This window comes from Anabrus simplex, chromosome 5, assembly GCF_040414725.1.
Source record: "Anabrus simplex isolate iqAnaSimp1 chromosome 5, ASM4041472v1, whole genome shotgun sequence".
NCBI lineage: Eukaryota > Metazoa > Arthropoda > Insecta > Orthoptera > Tettigoniidae > Anabrus > Anabrus simplex.
Window position 1 is genome coordinate 86,896,241 of NC_090269.1, and position 12,790 is coordinate 86,909,030.

The following is a 12,790-nucleotide window of genomic DNA, read 5'->3' on the forward strand; positions in this document are numbered from 1 at the left end:
CTGCACAGGTGCAACATACCTGGCCACCACTCTCCTAGACTAAATAACTCTGTTAATGTCTAGGACAAAATGAAATAAATAAATAAACCTTAAAGAATAAAGCAAACTACAGATGCATGAAAATTATTAGACTCAACACTAATTTTTGAATATTGCCTGCGCATAAAAATAATTTTGTACAAGCAGTGTAGCTCTTTTACGTGTTACTTGTTGTCTGTTTAAAGTAAATTATAGAACCCAAGTTACATTTACTTACAATTACTACAATGGCTAAATTATAGTCAATATTAAATTCCAGTGTTGGAGAATATTTTTTTCTGTTTTGAGTGTGATTATATAAAATGGTTCTGTGATATTTTGCTTTACTTGAGCACTGGTATAATTCACTGTGCTTTCTACTACTGTATTTACTATCAAAACTCTTGGAGACTAATGTTGTAAGATTAGCAACACACCAAACAGAAATAAGTTAACCTCATCGTAATATTTTTAAAATATGAATAACACAGCATTTCACGAAGTTTAGTAAGTCGGATGAATATTTGACTGAAAGATAGAGAATTCCATGGAACAAATTAGAAGGACAAGTGAGAGTAAAAACTAATAGTAAGGCAATTTAATTTTTGCATTCTCCATTGAGGCTAATAATTTTCACATCTCTGTATAATTTAGAAATTAGTTGAAAGAGTTAATAAGTTTAATTGTAAATGTTTAATGTTGTAATAGGAAGAAGAACGGATGTACCAAAACACATTTTGGATTAGAACAAATGATTACTCCTTCCAAGGGCTCCCATAGGATAGTTTGTACTGGAAGGGGGGGGGGGGGGGGGGAGGGCTAGACCTGGGGGTATGTAGTATTTTTAATATTTTGGAAGACGAATGGCGACTTGTATTCCACAGTAGAATACCACACACGGTATCCCCTACCACTTCTATGTAATACCGATTTTAAAATCATTTTCTTGAAAGAAAAACACCTGGCTATATTAGAATTTTTCCTTTCCCTGAGAGCTGGGGGGGCGTCCCCACCTTGCCCCCTGGGCATGGGTGCCCACGACTACCTCCCCAGTTTCAGGTGATCCAAAGCAGGGGAGGAGAGTATTCTATTCTATTCAACTCGTTCTTGGCATTACAGAAAAGGCAAATCCAGGAACACAAGAGCTTTTGCCATTTTACCTAATATGGTCGCTGAAGGATAGTCCACCATCACGACAGATACATATGTTATCCAACAATAGATGGCAGCACTTAACTCTGTTTATTTAATTTTGAGGGTTAACCTGTTTTTCTGGGCATGCCTTTAAATATACTGTTTAATTTTTCATTTGAACTCCTCTATCAATATGTCAGCTGTCACTTCATCAGAATAACATAGCTACATCCTGTTGATGGTGTGGTCTTTGGTCAAATGTATTACTAAACATGCTTAATTGTGTTATTCTGATGACTTGTGAAAGTGATACTGTTTCTATCACTGCCTAGCATGTAGGAGTGAGAAAATGAAAGTGATAACACAAAAATAATAAAACTGTGACAATAGACAGCTATTGATTGGTTGAAGTTCCTGAAATTCTTGTAGTGGATTAGTCACTGGAGCCATAAGCTAAATAGTTTCAACAGGTTTCCATAACATGCATTAAAATGTTATACAGGGTTTATCCGTGATGATGTCTTTTTCTTTTGCTTTACGTCGCACCGACACAGATAGGTCTTATGGCGACGATGGGAGAGGAAAGGCTTAGGAGTGGGAAGGAAGCAGCCATGGCCTTAATTAAGGTACAGCCCCAGCATTTGCTTGGTGTGAAAATGGGAAACCATGGAAAACCACTTTCAGGGCTGCCAACAGTAGGGTTCAAACCCACTATCTCCCGCATGCAAGCTCACAGCTGCGCAACCCTAACCGCATGGCCACTCTCCCGGTCGTGATTATGTTAAAAACTTTCCAGGATGATGGAGGACGGCAAATGGATCAATTTGAGGTAAGGAACCATATTCCTGAAAGGTTTGAGTCAAAAGTTATTGATAAGCCAATGATCCAAGTTGTTAAATGTCCGTCCGTTCTTAACAAACGCCAGGGTGTTGGAATTTTGTCTGCAGTAGTTGTCAATGACGTGGGATTGTTACCTTTAAACACCTTTAAATGCCACCAATCTGTATTGGTTTGAACCTGTTAACTTGGGATTAGTAGACCAACATCCTATCAACTACACCACTGCGGCCGGTAGTCAAAAGTAAAAGCAAAAATCGATGTGATACCTCCGACTGTACTGTACACTATATGTTGTAAATGGAGCAGCTTGTGAAACTTGTGCAGATAAACGGACTTAAATGAGTAGAATTTTGCTTAACTTCTGACTCGATAATTTCCGGACTATGGTTCCTTATCTCACATTGATTCATTTGCCGTCCCCCATCATCCCTGAAAGTTTGTAACATCATCACGGATACACCCTGTAGATCCACCTATTCAGTACTTCATTTAATCAGTTATAAGTTAGTAGTAAAAGTTTCATGCAAATATTGGACATCTTCAGTTACTATAAATTATAAAAGACTAAAATATTTCCAATTAAAACATTACAGTGCCTAATGAGGGAAATACTTACTTCTCTGTTGGGCATCAAGTAATTGACCCATTAGATACATTGTAGATTAACCAAACCAAACCAAATTCAATGAATGGATTAACATGTCTTTCTAGTCATAAAAACATTAGGTACACTGATGTAACAAACACACAAAAATCTTCAAAATGTTCATTGATGTATTATGGCATGTTCAAGTGAATCTTCTTTCATTTAACAATACACAAACCAAAATTAATAAAGTGGGGCAATAACAAAGCACGTTGCGGGGACCTTTCTCTTGTTTGTAGTGAACTTCTAACAGAAAACATGAAACATGAGAATTCTCGCCAAGAAAAACAGCAAATGTAGATGTAGGACACAAAATTTTTGGGATGTCTAGAAAACAAAGAAAAGCAAGAATGAACTAAAATAAAATAAAATAAAATAAAATGGGAGGGTTTAATTAGGAAAGTCTAAAGACTTAAATGACAACTTACTCCCTGCCAGCCCTGCTGGATGTTTTAAGGCTAATCTGTGGCAATGTTTACATGTATGTTTCTACATACTACATGAATGCTCTGGCTGGCAAGCAGCCTTGTCAATGAGAGGTGGAGTGGCCATAGAGGGAGGGACTGGAGTAGGCAGGGCCATGTCAAAGCTTGACGAATTATGGGACAAATCCTTTCTTATGTTGCGGGCGTCTTTTTTAAAAATTATTTTAAATAACGCATCAAATAAAATGTTATGTTTTTCAGAAATTTTATTCAGATTTCCCATCCATGGGACTGAACCTCTGATCTATGTGAATGAAGACGTTTTCAAAAACGTTCAACAGTACAAGATACCCAACATTTGAATGAAACCTGTATTACTAACTTTAAATAGGTTAATAGGTTAAACAGATTAAATGAAGTGTTGAATAAGTGGATCTATAAGATTTTAATGTATGTATAGTTGATGTCAATATGGAACAAGTATGAAATTCATTGTATGTAATAAGGTCATAAGACAATATTAAGAGCAAACAATATGTTCTCTTACAAATGAAGTTTATTGAACATACAATATATACAAACAGTACAGAGTTATCAATGCTAAGGGAAAGTAGATTGATATAATATTTACAAGACATTACTTACACTGATGAAAGTGATAACCTTTCCAGTAATCTTCACGATGGATACATTAATTTCAAAATATCAGTCATACATTTTTACAAACATACATGCATGGATTTAACCACATATAAAACTTACACATCTGTTCTCTCCTCTGTAGATGTGTGTTCTTTCTTTTGACACTGTACAGTTGCACACATAACAATACCAGCAGCTTCATCTGTCCTTGTCTTCCCGTTGAGTACAACACATCCACAAATAACGACCACTACTGACAGAGTTACTAGGATGGTGCTGATTATGACAGCCAACCACCAGAACCAAACATTCCTTTTAGGGGTATACTGGGGTGTGTATTCATAGCGACTAGTTTCTGGCGTATACTGCAGCTCGATATGGTGGAGATTTGTTCCTTTACCATTCTTTCCAACTCCCATATATTCTTTTGTTACATGGTCCTTATGGATGGGACTAACTATATGGTGTGAGGGATTATCCGGACCATCCACGATACTTCTCTTCTTTACTTGCTTCCCAGTTGCATGGCGGGAGTTTATTGTATAAATGCAATGAATAAACCATTGTTTTCCAGGTGAAATCTGTAACAGAAATATTACTTTGAACTAATATTTCACTGAACGGGGGTGAATTTTTTTTTTTTTTTTTTGCTAGGGGCTTTACGTCGCGCGGACACAGATAGGTCTTATGGCAACGATGGGATAGGAAAGGCCTAGGAGTTGGAAGGAAGCGGCCGTACCCTTAATTAAGGTACAGCCCCAGCATTTGCCTGGTGTGAAAATGGGAAACCACGGAAAACCATTTTCAGGGCTGCCGATAGTGGGATTCGAACCTACTATCTCCCGGATGCAAGCTCACAGCCGCGTAGAGAAATTTGATTGAGGAAGCTGTATGCACAAACTGGCTTCAGTGATGGGATCATAAGATAGGAATGGAGGAGGATGGGTTACCTAGGATAATACCACATTCTACCATGGAGGGTAAGAGAAGAAGAGGGAGACCAAGGTGACAAGGGTTAGACTTAAGTTTTGAATGATTTAATCTTAAGAGATGAGTAGGCCTAACTAAAAGTGGCCATAGAACTGGTTGCAAATGGAAGATTGTGGAGGTGCTTAGTTATTTTGCAGAGGCTTGTACAGCGAACACTGAAAGACATAACACACTACAAGGTGATGCAAAAGTCAGTTTCTCTTTCTAAAGTAATTAGGTAATACCAATTTTGTGTGGCTATTTCTAGCGGAGTGCAGCCCTTGTAAGGCAGACCCTCCAATGAGAGTGGGCGGTATCTGCCATGTGTAGGTAACTGTGTGTTATTGTGGTGGAGGATAGTGTTATGTGTGGTGTGTGAGTTGCAGGGATGTTGGGGACAGCACAAACACCCAGTCCCGGGCCATTGGAATTAACCAATGAAGGTTGAAATCCCTGACCCAGCCAGGAATCGAACCCAGAACCCTCTGAACCGAAGACCAGTATGCTGACCATTCAGCCAACGAGTCGGACAAGTATTTAGGTAATAAGAAACTTTTGTGGAACTCAGTATCTCCCATTCCATTCCATATCCTTGATGTTGATGGTTAGTAATGATGTCTCAATCATGTAAAGTGTCTCTGGGAGGAAAACATTGTGGTAATGTCGAAGTTTGGCTTTCGGAGAAAATGATTTTCAGTTGCAGAAGTTTCAGGTGATTGTATAGGCTTTACTAGTTTTTCAGCATGGTTTTTATTGGCCACTCTTTCATTGCCAGTATTTCTGATGATTTCTCCTAAATACTTAAACTGTTTAACTTGTGTGATGTTGCCTTATTTTGTTACAAGTGATGCCAGATATATTATGCTATTAATGAAATATTTTCTTTTCCAGGTATTTTCTAGCACTTGCATTAACTTCAACATACTGGAAAACTTAAAGATAATATATTTGCAAAGTTGAAACAGAAAAGGAAATGGCTTCCATTTTAATGAGTCATATTAGATAGAAGAAGAATAAATCATCACAGTGGGGACAGTCACCGCCAAAATAACAACGCAAAGTAAACACAATGATATGCCATGATACACAGAGAAGGACAAGGAAGAATTTGAGGAACAATCTCAGAAGCAACTTAGTAATAGAAATCAAATAGTTTTGACAAATCTCAATACCTGTGTTGGAAACAACAGGAAATGTTATCAAGAAGTATAAAGAAGAATAAAGGCCAGAAGAAAAAAGTTGTCTGAATTTTGTAAAAGGTATTATTTGGATGTAAAAATTGTTAGATACAAGAAAAATGGGGGCAAAAAGTCTCCTGGCAAAGTAGACTAGTCAAATAAATCAAAACTGGATTGTACACTGACTCATGAAAATGAGGGAACAATTGCAGGCACATGGAACATTCCATGTGAGGACTTAACAATGACTATTGACTGCTAGCAGCCAGCTAGAGAGAAATATGAGGAAAGCACACTTCACTCACCAAATGCCTGTAAATTTAAAATATTTGGGACTGTAAATATTGTTGTGCAGATATTTACACATAAAAATTAAATCGCAAAATAGAGACACTTACTAACCAGAGCGATATACAGTGCTTCAAATTTTGTGGGGTTTATGACCTAGCATTGTGGCCAATAATAATTAAACTAATGTAACTAATGTTTGTACAGTATTGCATTAAGGCTGATGATGGCCAACCAAGGCCAAAACTAGTTCCTAGTTTAGAAATGTAATTTAAAGATTGCATAATATACACATAATATACACACCACATCACATCTTGAAGACCGATAACTTTTGCGGAAAGAGCCTCTTGGTGAATGAACAAAACAATGAATGGAAGGAAAATTTTGCATATTTAGCTTTTTATGCAGTAAGCCAAAAAACCCTTTTACTTTACTGTGCATTGCTGGTGCTCCATCTGTTGTCACAGAAAGTAGCTTTCCCCAGGTGAGTCCTATTCCTTCTGATTGCCTCTAAAATCAAGGAGCTCTTCCATTACATGTAGGTCGTCGTCTACACTATGCAATAAAATGGCTAACTAAACAGTATTGCTAATATCCGTTGACTCATCAATCATGATGGTGTACATTAAGCTTTCAATTTTGGCTGCCAATTGTTCATGTAAATTCCCATCAATGTTGTTCGTTCACTGATTTACTGTCATACTGGACAGTGGTATTCTTCTGTATGCTGGAGATAAACTAGGATTCACTGTCTCTACTATGATCAACAAAATACTGTTTAATGGTGGCACCGAGCTCAATAGCTGCAGTTGCTTAAGTGCAGCCAGTATCCAGTATTCGGGAGATAGTAGGTTCGAACCCCACTGTCGGCAGCCCTGAAAATTGTTTTCCGTGGTTTCCCATTTTCACACCAGGCAAATGCTGGGGCTGTACCTTAATTAAGGTCATGGCCGCTTTCTTCCCACTCCTAGCCCTTTCCTGTCCCATTGTCGCCATAAGACCTATCTGTGTCGGTGCGACGTAAAGCAAGTAGCAAAAAAAAAAAATAATTATTGGTGGCCCTTCCATAAATGACTTTCTAGCTCTTGCTAAACATAAAGCAATTATAAAACTAGTTCTGAGACTAGCGCCTCAACACCCTGTATCTTCTTCACTTTAAAATGTTTTTAAAAGTGTATTAGGAATAACAAAAGTGAAAAAGGAGAACAAATCCACATTTGAAAGAAATGTAAATAAAAAAGTTATTTTTGCAGGACCCATAAACAAAATACATTTGTGGATGCAGAATGCTCTTCTTCAAGAATTTTCAACTTCCTTAATTCTTCTTCTCTGGTGTCCCGTACGATTTCACCATATGCTTCCAAATTTACTCTGTTGTAGTGTCTTTCAATAGATGATTTTCTTATGCACCTAATTATTGTCCTGTTGATCAAGCATTTGGCTTTACTGTCATGACTAGGGCCGAGATTCATATGCACTAAAAACTCCAAGAATATGCATGCACATATGCACTAAAAATGTTGAAAATATGCACTAAAAAGGAAACAAAATACTCTTACCAATGCATTATTTAATTCAGTGTTAAATTGACAAAACACGTTTCATTCCTTGCAAAATGGTACATCGCAGTAGGTTACAAACAGTTTTTCAATGTTTTCAGGAGTCAAAGACTTTCTGTTGTTGGACAGAATTAATTTATACGCTGAAAATGATCGTTCTACATCGACGGATATAACTAGACAATAGTACACTTGATTTTTTAAATCACATTTTACACTCTTAATAATACCAATATAAATGGTCCATTATTGGACATTATAAATTTTATAAATTTTCCAGCTAAGTCGTTCCTGGTGTCCAGCGTTTTGCCCTCGTGTGCTAGGTTGGGCTCATCAGTTGGTACCTAGCACACCTACCAAGACGCTGGCTAGTGCATACCGTGGAGGCCACTGAGTAGGCTACTTGGAGCCACCAGCAGTGCCAATGCACTATGAGAGACTTTGTCTCTCTACCAAAATTTGATGCCTGCTTGGCCATATGGCAATCAACATCTATATCATTTTACACTCTTGTTGCACACTTGACAGTGCAGTACATCACCATCAATTGTATAGTCACTACTGCATTATATCCACTGTTTAATTAAAAAATACCTAGAGACCTTATCTTTAGGTACTTTTACAGTTTAATATGGTAAAATACTTCCACAGACGAAGCAAGTTAACTTGTTTAAGCAAACCTTGGGAGGCTACTGAAAGGAGAAAGGAATGTCAGAAAGAAGGAAATAGCTGTTGTGAAAAGTATCATTATCTGTCTACCTGCTTGTGTTGCAATACTGCAAGCACTTTCCTTGATCAGGGAAGGCTTCTCGTCTCACCATATGCATTTTAAAAAAATCTGGGCCCTAGTCATGACTAACAAAAAAGTAAGAAAGTTTCCACTTCAATTTAAATGGACTTTTCGGAATCTTTGCTTTCTTTGGAGGAGGTTATTATGTAGTTGCCTTGCGCATATCTATTTCACTGATGAACAAGCCATCTATCAACACATGCTTCATTGCTCTGCAACACCCTACATCAACCGAGCCGAACTGAGCTGAGCTGAGCTTAGCTTAGCTTAGCTTAGCTGAGTCGCCCCGAGACAAAATGCTGCTCCGAGCTGAGCCAAGTCAGACCGTTGCATGGTGCACAGAATCTCTGTGCCTCGGTTTGCACGTGTGAGATTTTGGGTGTTTGAGAGGCCCTGCTCTAGTTCCTCAAGAAAATGAATGGAACCTGGTTCTAAAGTAAACCTGACTGAAAATGAAAACCAACAACCTGTTTTTCAGTGAGTGACCGGGTCAGAGATGGAATGAATGAAGCCCCCATCTTGTGGTGAGGATAGGAATTGTGCCAGCTGCCGAAGCCTGTTGCACTCCTCTGGGGCAATGATTAATGAACGACAGATGAAATTAAATGATATTAGGGAGTGTTGCTGGAATGAAAGATGACAGGGAAAACCGGAGTACCTGGAGAAAAACCTGTCCCACCTCCGCTTTGTCCAGCACAAATCTCACATGCAATAACTGGGATTTGAACCACGGAACCCAGTGGTGAGAGGCCGACGTCCTGCACCTGAGCCATGGAGGCTCACATAAACCTGACTACAGATGTTAATGAAGTATTAGCCAATTGAAAGGATGAATAACAGACTCAAATATTTAGTCGTTTCAAATTTATTGATCCAAAGAATCTTGCTACATTTACAGCCGGTTTCTGTAATGACAGTTATCTGTAGATGCGTAGTTATCAGTGAATTAACATGGTGATACGTTTAAAATGAGTTTCCCAAACAACAGTTATCGGCTTCTTCACAGTTATCTGCGCAACGACTGGTAACTGCAACTAGTGCTGTAGTTACCTCTATGTCAGAACCGATTCCAACAAGTACCGATGTGAGGCGCCACTCCATAGCGTTTCTTACAAGGTCTTATATTAGTTTTGTAAACATTAGTAAGTGATAATGAACTGGTCATAATATATTTACAGTCATTCATTATAGTTTTAACATGCTTGGGTGTGTTGGATTTGGCAATATTTTGGTCAGTACGTTTACTTCCACGTTATCACTGGCTTTAGTCACTGATTCCACTTGTATGGTGTCATCTGTTCCAGCTGTTTAGGTTACAATCTCCTCGGAGTATGACGCCTCTACTTTAGATGTATCTTCCAATGCGGGAAGTGAATCGTCAAATAAAATAGAACTTGAATCAAATGGATTTTTATCAGGCTCAAACTGATCTTTCAGTGTAGCTATAATGTTAAGATCTCTTTGTCAGGCTTTGAATCACGAGTCCCACCAACAGTTAATGAACACCCAATCTGAAATTATGGGGTATTTACTGTTAATAGTTGTTGTTCTTCATTTACATTTGTACTAAATAATAAATATCTTAGGTACTGGTATGCATTTAATATAAGCCTGATGAATAATAAATATCAATTTTGCATTGCTTTTTTAAATGTTATTATATCCTTTAACACCTTTAACAGGTGACGTGAGGTCTCATAGACTCCCAATAAACATAAAAAAATCTGGACTTACTTAATTAAAAATCTTGCAGGGAGCTGTAGTTTATGTTACCTTCTTATCTGTGTCAACACACTTCACACCCTCAGTCAGGGTTAGCTTGCTATGTTCGATTGAAATTCTCAAGTGGACTTCACATCACCAGTTACGAGGATATTTTTGTCAGTGGTCAGTGTAAGTAAAAAATCTCAAATTACTAGTCCGTTGCAGTTATTAAGAACTACAAATTCTCAGTTTGAGGAGTACATTAGGGAACTACTAATGAAAAATTTAGTGATATGGCTATTAGCAATCGCAGCTTGTAATGCTTTTGTGTTGTTCAAGTTGTGCCATGAAAGCCCGGAAGAAAAGAAAAAAATGGAATTCTTGAAGGGTTTGGCATTTGTTCAGGTGAAATTACATGTCAAAGAAGAATGATAAATGAGCGAGTTCCCAGAGAGATATGAGCAGGAATAAGCAACATTTTGCACATAAGACTCGACGCCGAAATACGGAAGAAAAACTGAAGAAACTGCAATCTTGCCGTACACGTCCAGCATCCTTGAAGAGAAAAACAGCATATGCATTTTTTAAGTAGGAGTTTTTGCTTTGTTTGCAGTCTACTAAAAAAATCTGCAACAGATGCAGTGAGAACAAATGGATATCGCACCATCGGTACAGAACTTCAGTGCTGGAATGATAGGTTCCTATATGTAAGCACATTTTCATTTGTATGATTATTTTCATTTATGCTTATTGTGTTCTGGATCAGTAAAAAGTGATCTGTTTGGTAATTGTGGTGTATTTTTATCATTTTACTGACGACAATGATTAAGGTGAAATTTAAGATGATGTCTGCGTACTGTGAATAAGAAAGAAGGGGAAATATATCTAATTTTTGCATTATTAGATCATACACATATTCATATGATGAGAGATTATTACATGCAAAATCAGATTAATTGTACATATTTGCCAATCATTTTTCGTTGTAGAAAACTTCTGTTAGTAAAAGTAACTAGATACTACCAAAATAACCCTAAAGACATTTGCATAGAGACATCTATTGGAGGACAAGAGATACTAAACGTGATGATAACTGTTCTGTTTATTACCAGGGCTTGTAAATCTGGATTAAAGTTTCTGGAAACTCATTAAAGTTAACAGTGCAATTAAAGTTACAAGCACATTTAGGTAACTCACAGGTAACTGTGGTGTACCAGAAACTGGCCATTAGAAAAAATGTCCCAGCATAGTCAGCACTTTTGCATCAAATAATAATATATTTAATGCAGCCAAATAGCCATAACTGAGAATATAGATTACATTAATGGGTTACATATTTGCATAATCACATATAGACATTGTTCTTCTTTTACAGAATTCAATGTGGTACTGTTCACACGTTTTTCCACATAGTGTGCACTCACAGTCTATACTTGGGTCATGGAAGTGTTTTGATTTGCAGAGTAAGTGATGAAAACCATGAGCTGCTAATCTTGTAATGATATGTCTTAATTCAAAATTAGCTTTTATTCCATGAGCAATCTATAATTGCCCCTGTGCCATAGAAGCCTGGTTGGACTTCTTCTCTCTTCTCCGTCAGTTTTGCCAGCAGTTTCTCTGATGCACCAGTGTTCGGTAGGGGCATACTTGTCCTGAGATCTTCTACGAGAAATGATTCCCTTGCCAGGAGATATACAAGTCTAGATCATGTCGTTTTTGATACACCTATCACCTTCTTTATATAGTTCGCTTTTACCCTTTCCAAGGTTGATAGGTTCCCCATTGTTAAATGTGACCAGATAATTTCAATGCCATAAGTCATTATTGGAAGAATTTTTACTCTGAATAGCAAAATTGCTGTCTCCAGAGTGAGTGATCTAATGTCTTTTATTTCATGATTGGCAATGCGGTGCAGGGTAAACCAGAAGAAATGGGGTTTCGAAGTGGACAGTACCTTGTGTGTATGTGGAGAAGAGCAGACCACAGCCCATTTGCTGCAATGGAGTTCATGCCCATTCAGCTGCACAACAGAAGACCTGGTTAAAGCGAAGCCAAATGCACTTGATGTTGCAAGGTTTTGGGCTCACATAGTTTAATGTGGCTCTTCGCCATTGGAGTATTTATATTATGTTTTATGTTCTTCCTTATCTTTAATTTTAAACTTATGTATGCTTCTGACACGATATAAATAAATAAATAAATAAATTGCTTGAATTGCCTTTTCTGTGATATATTTTTTAAAACAATATGCGCTTGATTGCAGGGTGATGCCTAAATATTTGAAGCCTGGTACTATCTTTAATTTTTTATGAAGATCTCTGAGGTGGGTACTCTCCCTCCTTTCCTGAAGATCATGGTGTCTGTTTTTGAGATATTTATGTACAGCTTGTTTTCGGAGCACCAATTTTGCACGTCACTTACAGTTTCCTGTAGTTTTGTTATGTCTCTTGAGCCAATTACAATGTCATCAGCATACGCGCAAGAAAATACTCCCTCCTTTTGGGTAATTCTTGGGATATCTGCAGTTGAAAGTATAAACAGCAAAGGACTCAGTGGGTCACCCTGTAGGACCCCGTTTGATTGAGCTATTGGAT

The 12,790-nt window shown here is 37.7% G+C and overlaps 1 protein-coding gene across 1 annotated transcript in view; it reads right to left on the reverse strand.

Annotated features, from left to right (window-relative positions):
* Positions 1-3,607: 3,607 nt before the first annotated feature.
* LOC136874371 (FRAS1-related extracellular matrix protein 2) overlaps positions 3,608-12,790 on the reverse strand; it is a 138,580-nt gene continuing 129,397 nt past the window's right edge. Inside the window, exon 16 of the mRNA XM_067148008.2 lies at positions 3,608-4,286. Within this exon, the coding sequence (XP_067004109.2) occupies positions 3,822-4,286 (465 nt within the window). The 3' untranslated portion in view covers positions 3,608-3,821. The remainder of the gene's footprint in view (positions 4,287-12,790) is intronic.